This window comes from Vanessa atalanta, chromosome 10 (genome assembly GCF_905147765.1).
Source record: "Vanessa atalanta chromosome 10, ilVanAtal1.2, whole genome shotgun sequence".
In the NCBI taxonomy this organism is placed as follows: domain Eukaryota; kingdom Metazoa; phylum Arthropoda; class Insecta; order Lepidoptera; family Nymphalidae; genus Vanessa; species Vanessa atalanta.
The window spans coordinates 7,053,475-7,070,174 of NC_061880.1; the positions used below are offsets into that span (position 1 = coordinate 7,053,475).

Genomic DNA, 16,700 nt, shown 5'->3' on the forward strand with positions numbered 1-16,700 from the left:
TTGTTATAGATATGACATTTTAATGACATTTTTTGCAACCTTAAAGTATTCCTTATCAACAGTTACTATTGGTACATTACAAACCAATGAATAAGCAAACATTTACTTTTTTAAACAGCTATAGATAAATAAAAACTTCACGTTCGGTCGACCGCTTATCGAGACGAACAATCTTTCATGACGTACCGTTAGCAAAACCATATTAAATAAGTATTATTTTGTTATTCTATCAGCGCTTACCTGTATATACCTGTTTTATAATTTTAAAAAATATATAACGCTAAAAAAATCTATGAAAATTTAAACATCGTTTAACAATTTTAATCAAAATGTGAAAGTGACGGTCGAATTTTGTTCGGTTTTTAATTGTATTTATTTAATTAATTCTTGTATTATGTATTGAGTTTATTAACAGATTATTTTTATTTACAGCACATTGTATCGTAATCGTTTGGCATTAATAATATCCTCTAATCCTCTAATGAGGATATAAGTACATACGAGTATATCTCGTTTATGTTGAGCATCGCTTACGCATATACCATTGTATATTGTATTGCATTGCATTGTATGTATCGCAGATCACTGCGAAAATCCTAGGATGATTTCAAAGGATTGGCATCGAATTTGTTATCAAAGGAAATGGATATTTTAGGAAGGTTAACACAATCGTCCGAGCTATATTTAGGGTCATTGAGAAAATCCCAGTTTTGAGCTTTGGAGTAAATGGAAATATGACAAGAATAATCTGTTATTCTTCCATATACTGGGCCAAAATGTGTGGTTGTTTTCGCCAATTATGTAATGTGATGTATAATATAAAACACAGTGTGGACGATATCGGAAATAAGCCTCTGGGCAAGATATATGCCGAGAGCGCGAAGCAATGATAACAGTTAATACTATTTTAAAATGTATAATTTTATTGACTGATAATCATTTTAATTTGTAATAAATTAAGATTATATCATATTCAACGATTTTAACCATACCGATTATTCTTAAGAGAAAATATCCAATTGGGCCGAATTAATTCGTTCAGTGCACAAGTAAAATATTGTTCTTTAAGAAATTATCAGCTTCCTTTTTTTTAAAATATCAAGTCATTCTTCAAGAATTTGATTTTACGATACATCTTTGTTTAATTCGCTACATAATATCGCAAATAATCTCACAATCATTTAAAAATAAATATTACTTTTTTTGTGCTGACAGTAGCTGTCTATATCACAACTTCCTTTGAAATGGTTTTCACAATCGAATGGTTTCCTTAGTGGCTGATATCTTGCGAGGTACAAAGTCTATATAAAATTGCTACTTATATTGCATAAACATAAATAAAAATGGACAATATATATCTAAGACATGATTACTTATAAGTACTTAATTATAATATGTGTAATTTTTTGATGAATATTCTTTTGGATTAGTTTACTGTAGAAGGTAAACATCGTTTTTGAATTATATTGCCCTTCGGATCAAAAAAATATCTTGTGAGCAGGTTCGTGGTTTACTAGCTTCAGAAGCTGGCAAGTTGACTGACCCGCTCTTTTGAAAGCTTAGGTTAGAGGGCTCCCTGAGCTCTGGGAGCCTGGTGCACTGTACCACCTGGCCCTACGACAGCTACGCCACAGTCTGTTACCTTCCCGCTTAACCACTGAACCGACTTAGATTACATTTGGTACAGAGATAGTTTGAGTCCCGGGGAAGGAAAAGGGCTACTCTTTTAATTTATACCTCGAGGAGGTAAGATCGATGGTGACAGTTTGTGTGATGTAGGTAAAGTTTTATAAATTTTGCGCATGTAAAGCCGCAGGTTCCTCTAGTAATTAAATATATATGACAAATTAAAAAGCATTAGCATATCGAGTTAATTATTATTTGGCTGTTGTCAACTTACTGACGGTTTTAATGTGCCTATTGTTTAAAAGCTAAGGGTAATTACGGACGATTACTGCATTTTACGATGTTTATCGTCGTATAGGAGCGAATTCGGAAAATCTGTTTAAACAAGATTAAAATTATGGCCAACGTAATTTCAATTTTTCAAGATTTGTTGATTCTAATTCAAATATACATTTTTAAATTTTCATTTCTTTACAACTTTAATGAAACCGTGTAAATTCGCTTTTATTAATATCAAAAGCAATTTCGATTGCTACATATTGCGCTTGAAATAAATACATTTCTTTAATATAATACATACATAGTTAAAACTTAATGATGATTTCGGACTTAATTCGACCCTTTTTTATGAAATCATACTTTTAGTCCATTCTTTTTATATAAATACTAAATAGGTGCATAAAACATTTCGATGTTAACGTTCACAATATTTAAATAGACAAATAATAATTACTAATTGGAATGTTTACGGTGGCTTGTCAAAACTGTCACTCTCATTAATTAACTGCACTATTAAATTTAGATGCAAGTTAAAAGCTCTTTGACGGTTTAGCTTTGATTATGATTTTGATTGGTGAATACTAGGTGGTTATAATATTAGAGATTTGTTTAGACCCTTCGTTGTAAAGCTATTTACTAGCTGAAAGTACTTGGTTAGCTCAAAGTCTTACTCATCATATATTCTACCCCCAATAATACATAGTATAGTTGTGTTCCGGTTTGAAGGACAACTGAGCTAGTGTAACTCCAGGCACTATGAAAAAAATATTTTGGTTCACAGGGTTAGTAGCGTATTTGTGATATGAGGTAATTTTTTCTTACAGTATCAATCTATATGGGCAATGAAGACCACTAACGAGATGGCTAATCAGATGCCTATTTTGCTAGCCCATCTACCAATATGACATAAGAAAAAAGATTTAACAATTCCGTTGTCTAGATCGCACTTCTCGATTTTTTTTTTCGATTTTTCCAATAATTTGATTAGTTATTTCGAGCCTCGTAAATATTTTATTGGCTTTAAAAGGTCAGTAAAAGCTGAAGGTTACTATCGTTTTATTTTAGATTTGTGATATCGATGCTTTGGTATTACAGTGTTCAGGCTAGCTAACGATGACAGAACCCGTAGACCTGAGTTTCAACTTGATTTGAGTTAGTAAAATGTCATTGTTTCGGTCAAGACTTTTTAGTAACAGTCGGACTGTTAAGAAATTGTTTTTATATTCCTGTTTACGAAATGACGAAAAGCCTAGGTTATCGCGCATGGTTTCTTCGATCGTGCCGGATTACTGCGCATCGAGGGAGAGTATAGGAGTACTCCTGTAGGTGCTCATGCACTCGTCTTTCATAAAATCCTATGTAGTTAGCTACTTTCCATTGAGAAACATCGTTGCCAAGTGTGAGACAAAATATTCCTTACACATTGGCCCCATAGTAGGAAAACAACGTTAAGGATAGGGAGCAGCAGTGGAAAATATTGAAGCGAATGTCGGCGTCGCATATTCTTTTCAATTTCCAAATTAATTCTTTATTTTTTACAGTAAAACACTTGGATTTTATGGAGTAAAGGTGCATGGCATTATTAAACATATAATATTCCATCTTTGTGCTCCACTCCTGATAGAAGGGCTGGTTTTCGCTCTCTCCTGCCACTATTTCCTGTCACGTGGTAATGTGTTGTACAAAATTTGAAAATTATTTATGTCCAGCCTTGTCAGAAGCCAACCTCTCTTGGGAATGCCTTTGCTGGGTGGGTATCCTGCCACTATATGGGCTTATAAATTATATCCTCGATGCTGTTCAAGATTGTACTTACTTAATAACGAGTCCTATACAGTAGGCTCTTACGGCACGTTTTGAGATTGATTAGCTCTATTCTATTGAACTAAAACCACTCAGCATAATGCATCTCTCTGGTACTGAAATAGATTCATTTGTGTTGCAATATCAGCTTTCTTGTTATTAATTTTCCATTAACTAAGAGAAAGCTGCTCGCTTCTCTGTTATAAAATAGGTTCGGTTAGAAATTATTGTCGTAAGTTATGTTACAGATAAGGCATTTATATTTATCCTTCTAACTAATATTATATCAAAAATTATCACAGTTCTGCTACAAAAAGTGACTGTAAAAGTGTATTTAATTATTAACAAATGAATTCCATCTTTTTCATTTGGTAGTCTAGCTATAAAACAAAACTTAATACTTTATAATATTGGTATGATAGCTAACTACTCTTCGAATCGTCGTTACATTTAAGGATATGCAATTTAAATTATAACACGGTTCTGCAGACAAGTCAAATATAATGTTTCAATATTTACTCTGTATGTATGTTCAGTAAATACTACATTTACATGAAACTTTAATCGAATAGTATCAAACTATTACAGCATATTAATGTGGTACATACTTACGGAAACAATAAGTTATTTGTTTTTTTTATAAAATATTGCGTGTTTCATTAACGTATTGAGATTAAGTTTGTCAGGAAACAAATTGTTAAAATATATAAATAAAAAAATCACTCAGAAAAGTATTTACTTTCTTTAGAAATAACATCAATTTACATAACAATTTAGTTAAATTTAAATTTAATAGATATTAATAAGACCGTGTTAATAAAAATTAAATAATAACCAAACTTTTTAAGTTTCGAAATATAAAAAAAGGTTTCATATGAATCCTATCAGGAATTAACTCAACCCATATTTATAAATGACAGCTCGACGGCCAGCCCGACTCCGAAACGGGTTGGAAAAAGTGTTTTCAGTTTAAAAATATCTACAACTTGAAAATGTTAAGAATAAAAAGCGGCTTTTTCTATTTTGTATCTTCTCTCGACGCTACATTTTAAGAGCCCTTTAAGTCATATTAAAGGCTTTTCTTTATAATGAATTATTGTTACCAATTTTAGTTAAAACTTTAGAGTACTTCTAAAATAATTTTGACTTAAAACCTTATTAGTATAATGAATGTAAGGTATGCAAAAGCATACATATGTAATAGTTCTTACTTAGATCAAACAGTTTTCTAGTTTTAACAAAGCGGTTGCCATTTTAACTTTACCATTTCTGCATTGCTTATTACGAGTATGTAATTTTTCACGTCCTTTGATGTACAATACTGTAAGAACTTTGTGTTAACTCAGAAATAAAACGATGTTTAATAGGTTTTCTTATATTATTTTATAAGAATTATAAATAATGTTTTATTAAATACGTAGTTAAAAATACCTATATATACTAGAATCAATTTTCCCGTCATGACGAGTATCTGTCAATGTTTATGTTACCAGATTAAAAATATAATATTATAATATTTAATAGACAAAGTGACAGATACTCGTATGTAATATACAGACAATAATAATTCATATAATATTTAATATTAAATATTACATTCTAATTGAGTCTAAAATACGTTTGGGTCTATTTTTTGCATACAATACTTACTTTACATTTGCTTTAATACAAAATCCTAGGGCAAGAAAACCTCATATCTATACTAATATTATGAATGCGAAAGTAACTCTGTCTGTCTGTCTGTCTAACAACTGATGACAAACCTCTAAAACGCGAGCGTAGCCACGGGCGACCACTAGTAATAATATATAAATCTAAAAGTGTAAATACTAAATATCAGGAATTTGACAAATGTATTTAAAAATGTTGTCATTGTTTCTGAAAAAAATAGTCAATCGTAAGCCCGTATAATATAGACAAAATTAATAGATGTAGTACTTTCTAAATGTCCCGGACGTCCTCTAAATTAGGACAAGTCAGAGATAACTTGATCGAATGGCAATTTCGCTTACAAAATTGGCACAGATACAATATAAATTATAGACAATGACTATCATCATTATTATTCACTCGGTCTTATCCCCTTTATTTTGGGTCGACGCGGTGTATTTTATAAAACACTGAAAGAAAGTAAAATTCATCAGTTTATTTAGGAAATGGGATTGCTTGTAACGGTGTATTGGTTACTTTTCATGAAACCCAGATATAATATAATAATTATGGTAATATGTCATGTCATGTCATGTCAACCAAATCTCAACCATTTCAAATGACATTTTGTATGTCAACCTACCGGTTGAGATTTGGTTGCACTTATCTACTCTGCCGGAAACCATACGGATTATAGGCAAAATACTCGTTAACGTTTATAATAGTCTTTAGTTTAAAGTAGTACTTGTAGTGCAAATTGCAACGATGACCTATATTAAATCTATTCCGATACCATAAAGCTATCTGATTATAGAATAGGGTACGTGACTATCGGGTTGACTACAGTCTGCTAGTGCTACAGTAATATTGAGAGCACAGAGGACAGATGCTAAGATATGACGATGCGCTCTATAAAACATATTACAAATTTGACGTAATCAAGATAACATAAATATAGTTAGAGAATTATATAATAAAAAGTATAACACCTCACCTTATTGCCTCCACTGGCGACAGAATTATATATTTGTTGTCCAGATTTTGGAATTGCAATTCGACGGGGAAATACTGCTAGCATTCTTGCCACCATTCCATAAGGTCATGATTTATAAAGTAACTATATTTAATTATTATTTGTATATAGTTAATTATTTGTCTTAGTTAATAAATCTTATGTTAATAAATGATTAAGTTCAATGAGTTATAAAATAAATACTTTGATTCGGGTTGCAAGATGACATGACTGAGTTTCTCAAAATTTAATATATTTTATAACTTAATAGATAATGAAAATATTACGGTACGTACAATTTATTCAGAATTTAATCAAAGATACCAACAGAAAACGGATCAACATTGCAGAAATACCAGTGAAATAATAATATACTTCTTTGAAATCAATGCTTTATGAGTACTTAGCTAGAATTTTTTTTTAATTATACCTAATTCGTAGATGATTTTGCATTTATATGTAATAGAGTAAATATTTAGTACAATTAGGTTATTACAAATGTGTAATCACAAATGATCAATAAAAATATTTAATCTGAGCTAATACGCTTTGTTAATAAATTATAAAAAATACAAATGTACCGGAATTATAAAAATTATTCAATTTTCTTAATTAATTAAGGCAATATTCTCAACTAAATAATGAAGTAATTTAATCAATATAATATATCGCTAGTTACCTCACAGATGTCAGAGTGAGAAATCCAATGAAAAATTCAAATCTATTAATTAATTGGCATGTATCGACACGACATATAATAGGGCTCTTACAGAAGTATCCTCCACTAAACACTTCAATCAATCATCTTTATTTTTTTATATTTCTTTTTCCTCTGTTTTATACCACGAATATAAAACTGTCCCTACTTTTTTTTATTAAGAAATGTCTGACGAATATTTAATTTTATAAACTATTCGGGTAAATGAAGGAGATGGCCCAGTGGTTAGAACACGTGAATCTTAACCGATGATTGCGGGTTCAAATCTGGGTTTGAGCAAGCAAGCAAGCACCACTGAATTTTCATGTGCTTAATTTATGTTTATAATTCATCTCGTGCTCGACGGTAAAGAAAAACATCGTCAGGATATGCATGTGTCTAATTTCAACGAAATTCTGCTAAATGTGTATCCACCAACCCGCATTGGAGCAGCGTGGTGGAATATTTTTCTAACCTTCTTCTCAAAGTTAGAGGAGGCCTTAGCCCAGTAATGGGAAATTTACATGCTGTTAATGTTAATGTAAATGTATGATATAAAAATCGTTATAAAACTAAACTAAATAAATCTCCGTACTTGACGAGCGAAACGTTTCTGTGGAGTTGTTATCGATTATTATCGATAGACTGGAGGCTGGGCGGGGCCTATAATAATTCTGAGATTCACATTCAATTCTTTAATACGGCTTCAGGATAAATAATACTTTTTTATTTTAAACAAGCGTGTATATGCTATATAGTTTACCGATAATCGATAGAAACTCCCGACAAAGTTTCACTCATTAAGTACAGAAATAGTTTAATATTTTTGGTATAAAACCTATTACGTTTCATCACCTCACGTGTAAGTTCATCATATTCTAACTTATATATCATGAGACAATACAATGTAGATAATATAAAAAAGAGCAACCGAGTATCACCGGTTATTTAACCGGTTTCGTCTTCGGTTCGGTTCATCTACACTTTCCATCAAGTCCACCTCGGAAGACAAACGCCTATTCCATTTCAACTATAAAAACAAAAAAAAAAAATCGGTAGAATCTACTTTCCACACCGGTGGTAGAATTAATTCAATACTGTAACATGTCTATATCTATCAACTGTCGTATCAGTTTTTGCAACCATTTTCCGAAAAGATTGATGATTTATGGTAAAAGGCGATATTTGGGAAATACTTTCAAATATGCTCAAAAACATAAAGCTTTCGCATGCATAGTTTATATTTATAATTTATCTTGTACACAGCCATACAGAAGCATGCAGATTTCAGATACATATTATATCCATAAAGATGTGCTAGAACAGGATCATTAGGTCCATAGCTCTGTCTTTAAAAGTAGGCTCAGTAATAAAACATCTAAAGTCATATTTGTTTCGGTATCATTATTACTATTGAGACCATAATCTTGTTTATTTACTATTTACACTACATACTAATATTGTATATACTATCTCATCAAACACAATGTTATTTAGCCACAGATAATTTTACTACTTTTTACTAATATGATATGTTCCCAACAGTTGACTATTTGTTGTGTCATTTTTATCAAAACATGTATCGTAACGTAACGTGTAACGTAAAATGTAACGTGTATCGAAACATTGTTTGTTTTTTTTAATTCTTTTTAGGATATTCTGGGTACGTATTACACTAAAACTACTGAGTGTCCTCTTGTCGTTACGGCTGGAAAAATAATGTTTCAAAATAAAGTATTAAAAAAACTTCCGATAAATAATAATCCGCCTTGGATAGTATGAAGCCAGAAATATTGTATATCCTATTAATTACGTCTTACGCATTTTTTTCTGCATAGTTAAATTTCTTGCTGCATAAGCTATGCTAGTAAATTTGCTTTAATAAAAAATACTAATTAAAACTTACGTTAAAGTTTGAGCGCGTTTTTCCCAATTACGCTCAATACAATTTTGCGATACTAGATAACTGATAAGTTCAGAGGCATTAAGGTGATTGTGATATGAAAGAACTGCACATGTATATTATATACTTAACATGTTTAAAGTTCGGTAACATTAACCTTGTTGATGTAAACATCGCTATGTACACTATAAGGGACTTTAACTCACGCGATCGTTTCATTTACAAACAATAAACATGCTAATGTATTTACATTATACTGTGTCCGTTAAATAAATATATATTACTTTAAAAAGATTATTTCGGTCGTTAGTCTCTTTACAAAAGTCCTAATACCATTTTTATGTATTAACAAAATATTTTGCTTGTACGCATATCACATAGCTACAAAAAGATATACTTCAATATAATTTGAATAATGTTATTTATTAATGGTATTTCTGCTTAAAGTGGGTTAGCAATGTAAAATTGCAAATTGAAATGAATGTTGACACCTTTACATTTTACACAACAGAATCTAAATTAAGTATTTAAAACCGCGTCTCATGGCTCCGAGAGAAAAGGAAATTCGATTTACCGGATAAATTCCTCTAGCTTTCCGGCCAGTGAATTCTAGTTGGTCGTGTTTTGTACAATAATTATTTTTAATTTTCAACGAAAATAAAAATAATTATTGTACAAAAATTCCCCCATTCGTGTACCTATGTCATGCTACATTGCTTATGGTAGATCTGTCTTTCATCTATTTTAACAAATACATTAAATATCTCGCTAAATAAATATAATCCCAGTTGTGTATTAATAGTACGATTATGTACATAGTCGTTTTGATTAACATTTAGATTTATTTCTTTTGATTACACAAAATCAATATTCAACAAGGATCGTATTGGCGTAATCTAAATAAATAACATAAATACCTAAATCGATATCTGATACTGAATAGAACTTTCTAGTCATGAACAAAATAGAATAAAAACTTGGTATAAAATAGCTTTGAAACTTATTGATTGAACTCTATTTCTGTATTGCGACCTAATTCTAGTAGCTAAAATTACTTTTTTAGAAAGAAAATTGACCTTTAGGGTTCCAAATATTATGAATAGAAGAATCTTTATTTAATTTGATTTGGCGTGATTGTATTTTATTTAAATACCAAAAATACGCTAAAAGAAAAATCTGTAATGTAAAGGACAATTCTGTTTCATACAAGAACATTAAATTCACGCTGGTCACTTCAATAGTCTAAGTTTATTATATATATGTACTTATGTAATAGAATTATGCAATAAAACTTTTTTTGAAACATCCTGAATCTTCGTGCATAAATTTTATGTATATTGGCGTAGTATATTTTTCAGTTTAATTACAATACAACGTGTCCTCATTTAAACAAGCAACTAATTAATTTTAATTTATTTGACTATCAATTTTTTTATTTTTTTATTTATTATAATAGATATCCATTAAAATATTCACAACATGAGCTCAAACTAAATAAATTTGTAAAAAAAATCTAAGATGTAAATATTAAATATATTTCAATTTGATATTTGTATTAACATAATTTGAACAGCCTTGATAAAAATATCTTACTTTTTTTAAAAATCTATCGAATGGTATAATCTCTACTCTAACTGGAAGGTAGAAAAAGGAACTAATAAATTCTTACGTCAACAAATCTTCGATTTACATACTCCAGTCGATTTGCTAAATCTGCCACATTATGCACTACAAATAATTTTTGTCGACAAACATGAAAACATGTTCTTGTTGTGTTATCTACAGTTATTTTTTAAAATAACTCTTTTTTTTATGAAATACAAACCTATTCCACTTAAACTACTAATAAATACACCAGTACACAGTTATTTTTTTTACTATTTGTTTAATTTTGTAAACCTTATAATCCTTAAAATAAAATCCAATTGACAAAAATCTCCTATTCACACTATATGGGTGTCCGTCATTATTTTATTTATAATTATGCGCGGGAAAACATTTTGTATTATTTTTTAAAGCCATACGAGTGACGTTCTGAAATCGATTACACTTATTTTTATGATACAATAATAAAATATAAGTTTAATAAAAATATAATTGTAATATAAATATAGATGCATAAATAAGTATTTCTAACATGACTTACATTAATTGAACTTCCAAAGTTCCGATAACAACCACAGCGACATTCAAAACGGTTTTTGTTTTCGCGAAACCATAATGAACACTATAATTGATTATTCAATATCTGTACTAGTATTATAAATGCAAAAGTAACTCTTGTCTACTGAATCAAATTTGATGAAATTTGGTATGAAGCAAACTTGAACCCTAAGAAAGGACATAGGTTTTCTTCCCTACAATCTACGACCTCTCTCCCTATCAGTCTGGCGAAGCCGCGGACAAAAACTAATATATAAAATATAAACGCCAATGATATAAATAATATCATAGTTGTTCATTTTTTTTTTACTCCTCCTGTGATTAGAATAGGCTACTAGTAGCAACAAATACTAATGGCTAGGGTTTTTACAAGTAAAGCGAACTGAATCTAATTACACTTTTTTCTGTAATGTAACCTTAATCACATACATGATATCGTACGGTAGTTCTATATATTTATTTACGTTCATATGAAACCTTGTTAATGGATACATAATGGAAATCGTTTAGAATATCAGATCAGATAAAAGACTAAGTCGCCAGGATGGAGGTAAATTAGACTTCGTCCCACTTTAGTTCTATTAAGTCCCGCATTGGATGGTTAAATATAAAACTTGTACGGATGCAATTACAAGATATCTACGTTTCTCAAATCACGACATTAAATCTTTTTAGAATTTCGATCTTTATAAATGCTTAATATTATTTTCAATTGACCCCATTAAGTTATGGTGGCGATTCTCAATGGAGACTAGGCAGGAGAATTAAAGCGCACATACCTCTGCGCTTTAATGAAAAATACAGTATTTCCTCATTTTCAAAGTTCGGTTTGATGGCAAATCCGATATAACAGATGAAACATCAGGCGCTGGACCAACGGATTTACGTGTTTTTACTGAAATAATATTGACTGAAAATGCAATAATGTTGAGCAGGACATTGGATATGTAGCTTTATAAGCTGGCCTATAGTTATGTCAAATATTAAAATTAATACACATTTAATAATAATGTCTCTATAATTACCTTCAAATTAATTATTAATCTACCCGCCCACTATACTTTCTGCTATGTTACTGGTCGGTTAGTAATATTATAAGGAAAGGAGTACCTTATCAAATAAACGTACAACGAAAGAATATAATAAGATCAGAAAACAGAAAATAAAAACAATTTATATTTATTATCATAAATTATGCATTTAAAAACGTAATAAAAAAAAGTAACGTTACTTTTTTTTATTACGTTTTTAACTTCACTAAAAAAAACCGCCAAAAAATATGCCAATTTATTATACAAAAATAGAAATAAAAAAATAAAAAAAAACCTAACCTAATTAGCACAATTTTTATTTGCTGCGTCGCCTTTTGTTTGTAAGTACCCAAAAATTTGGAATTGTGTTTGTGGAATTTGTTACATTTTTACTATAGTCTAAGTAATAAAGAACAAGATATAAATGTATGCAAAACATATATCTCTTTGAAACTACGAAGTACGTTGTGGAAAATCCATGAGTCTAAAAGATTGGGTATTTCTGCTAACTTTTACGTAATATCTTGTGTATCGATAACTGCTTTAATAACTTTTACTGATAATTGAGTCATCCCGTCAGAGCCGGTAAATTGCTCGGCCCATTCCAGTCTCGACGAAATTGAATTTCGCCAAAATGCAATGCGATTGTGCCCATGTTAATCGTACTTTGTAATTGATTTAGCCTTTACCCTTAAGGCTATCATGTGAAGGTTGTTAATACATAATTATAAAACAAGCAATTTACTCGCTTGAATTTTTATAACAGTTCTTAGACACATTAGATTTTATATTTGGTTATACGTGTGATTTTCCAGAAGTTATTTTTTGATTTACCATTAAACATTATATATTTATTTTTAGTCTGTATACCTACCTCGAATATATTCTAAGAATCTCAGAAATACGCTTAGTTTCCACAAGTAAAGTGTTATACTTGACGTTGATGTGACTGTGAAACTTCTGAAATTAATTTATTCAGAGAGATATTATATTATTTTAGGGCCATTTGATATTATAAGAAACCTGCACCTGCTATAAAACAAACGATTCTTATTATAAGACATTACAAGAAGCGAGCCTTTGAGCAGTCGCTTTTGAAGTGTCACACCTTATATCTGAGCTTAATAATAAATTAGTTAGTACCAAATTTGACGGCCAAATCTACTACCGCGCGTCAAATTAAATAGTCCGCACTCCCGGCTCCCTGTTACACATTTCCGTCCCTTTTCGGGAAATCACTAGAAAGCGAGAGGAAACGTTATACATTAATGAGGATAGTTCTATCGATTTACTAATATTATATGAATCTGAAAGAGAGACTATCTAAATGCGCAGGACATATTATATAATACACTGGACAGATATTTGCGCAAAAATAAGTGCACTCGTTTTTCCCTCACACACGTAATCCGATTGGACGGTTAATCCGATATGACGAGAAATAATATACACTTTATCACAGTTTTATTTATTTCTGTAACTTAATACATACAATACGTAGACCGTAAAGTTTATGTTCATTTGCAATTGCATTCAAAAGTTTCTAAATTTATACCGTATTAGCATATGATTTATATTTATGCTTTATGGTTTTTAAGCGATACGTGTCAAAACATGTACATCATGAACAAGAATCACGTCTTTTAATATTTACAACAGCAATTGCTATTTATTCCAAATGCTACTGTTATGTGTAGTTTCATCCATAGAGTTATGCTCCCTTGTGACAAATATTACCGATAGTTTTATTACATACGTTTTATAGACAAACTATTAAAACGTAGATATAGCTCTGATTAACACTAATAACCTTGTAGGACCAAATACTAATACCATAAACAACAAAAATTGTTTTAAGCCTTTTGATAATAATTCATATAAACCTACCTATATATAAATTGAGCGTTCTAAATTATTTATTCTAAGTTATTTTAGTAGTATATCACAAACAATCTGTAAAATATTATATATATATATAGTAATAATCATAGATGAGTCTGAGCTTAAATCCTTTCCATACATTAAAGCATTCCTATTTCTTTGTTTATACCCACACATTTGTCACGAATAAATGTTGATGTAATTTTATTTTTCACAGTTGAAATGAGGTTGGTGATGCCTGGCTGCATAGGTGATATACGCAGTATGCCCACTTTTCGGGTACTGACGATCATAACCGCTATGGGGCTATACTTGACGATGGGTAAGTAATATATATACATTTATATTATTTATATATAAAGCCCGCAAATATATATTCTAATATTGGGTGATCTTAAAAATGTAAAGTTTATAATGTTACTAGTGTAAATGCAGTATACATACCTATCATTAGAAATAATTTCATTACTATTCTTCTAGACGTTTGAGAATCGAATCGACCAAGCCGTATTGCAAATCATTTTCATTACATTAACTTCCAAATGTTCATTTAAATGAAATATATATGTAACTAAACAAGATTTTAATCGATTTTCTTATATACTAATTAATTTATAAAAATTATTAAAAAAATATATAAACTACGATAATGCTTATTGCCTTTGTATTACAATCGCACTTTAGAAGTATTGTGTCATCTCTATAAATCCTTTGCAATGATATAGGTGTTTCCTTATGTGCACCGTTGATAGTATTACAGACCCAAATCTAACACCAGTTTTTTTTCAAGGAGCGTCCGTCTTCCAAGCCCTGGAAGGTCCAATTGAACGAGAAACTGAAGAAAATATGGCAAAGCTCAAGATGGACTTCCTTAACGACCATCCTTGTCTCTCAGGTTAGTATATTATCTTATTTTTATAATTAACAAACGATGCCTCCCCACTAAAGGAGAAGTAGTAGTAGATAGTCACAGCCTATAAATGTCTAACTGTTAGGCAAAGGCTAAATGAAAGGTTAAGGAAATTCGAAGCTTATTCTTTAACGCTGCTCTGATGAGTGCTGATATGACAGACTACTTATACGCATGATAATTAAATGTAGCTTGTTTGGGTTTGAATTCGCAATAAACGGTTAAGATTCACGTGATCACTGGGCCATCTCTGCTCAAAATTTAGAGCTAATTTCAAATTTTGTCTATGTCTATATCCATAAAGTATAATTGCGTATTGGTTAATAAGATTTTGGCAAGATTTCCTCGCGATGTGTCCTTTCACCATCGATCAGTAGATAAATTATAATTGCAGATTTCAAAATGAGTCGCTGTGTGATAATGTGTTTAACATTATCACTCAGCGGTGTTCGGTTTCACAACCTATGATATTTGATTAATTCATTTCACAGTAACATTGATCATTATGATAGAATCAGTGATAATCATTGTATGTGCACGAGATGTAAGAATAAGCTTATAATGCCAAGTTTGCGACTCCGCAAAATCAATAAATTCTTGTTGGGGCAAGGTCTAAAATCCGTTTCTATAATAAAATTCCGCAAATACTTTTCTTTTTTTTAAGCTTTTCCGATTCATAAATTCAGATCATTTGTAAAAAAAAGTATATTATTCAATATAGGATTATATACATAAATGATAGAAAGGCGTGAAGCTAATACTTATTGACTTCCAGGCAGGATATATTATATTATGAATACACATAAATGTATTTAACTAACATAACTTTGTATTCTAAAAAGGAAAAGTTTGAATATTGCGTATATTTAGTATCTTGCCGGTTCTTCTCGGTAGAATCTACATTCCGAACCGGTGGTAGCTTCACTTAATATAGTTTGTACAATGACCTTTCAAAAGTGCTTGTTAAAGCTTATTTGAAGTATATTTTGATTTAATTTGAACATCTTTTATTATTAAATATTGGAATATCACGTTATAATAAATATAAATTACATATATATGTTTAATCGGATTAGTACATTTTATACAATTAGCGTAACCAAGAAACGAGCGATCTCGTTTTACCTTACACCTCAAGCCATTTTTTTCTTAAACGTTTTATTCATAAAATACTTTACATTTATGTTACACAATCTTTCAAGATTGTGTAACATATTCGAAAGTACTTGTCCAAATTGTAGGTAAAGTGTGAGCGGTGTTATTATTTATAATAATTTAATCAGTGTTAAATAAAAAAATAATCTAAAGTTAACAGAAAGTAGGTAAACATCAATAAGTGATCTTTAAGCTGCGTTAACTATATAACTTAGAAACTAAAAACCAATTGGGATAAATATGTATGTGTTTTATCTCAAATCGATATAAATTTGTTTAATTCAGGCAAATCAGCCTCACTGTTTTTGTCACGGTCAAACGTCTTTCTTTACAATTTTTTATTTTATTATTTTATTAAGTTTCACTTGTAATCTAATCTTGTAAATTAATTTGACCCACTTCCAATTTTTAATTAGGATGATATATTTTAATCAAACTTATATATATATATATATATATATATATAATATTTCGAATGGTACTATGCCATTAATGCCTACAAAATCTAATTGATCAAATTGGATCGAATTTTATCAACACTCAATACAAAGTCTATATAAACTACAAAATCTCTAGATTAACCGTAAAAA

At 30.1% G+C, this 16,700-nt stretch overlaps 1 protein-coding gene across 1 annotated transcript in view; it reads left to right on the forward strand.

The window, feature by feature from the left end:
• The window catches only part of LOC125066846 (potassium channel subfamily K member 1-like), a 49,621-nt gene that overhangs the window by 8,890 nt on the left and 24,031 nt on the right, over positions 1-16,700 (forward strand). The window contains exons 2-3 of the mRNA XM_047675134.1: positions 14,263-14,367; positions 14,836-14,940. Coding sequence (XP_047531090.1) covers positions 14,268-14,367; positions 14,836-14,940 — 205 coding nt within the window. The 5' untranslated portion in view covers positions 14,263-14,267. The remainder of the gene's footprint in view (positions 1-14,262; positions 14,368-14,835; positions 14,941-16,700) is intronic.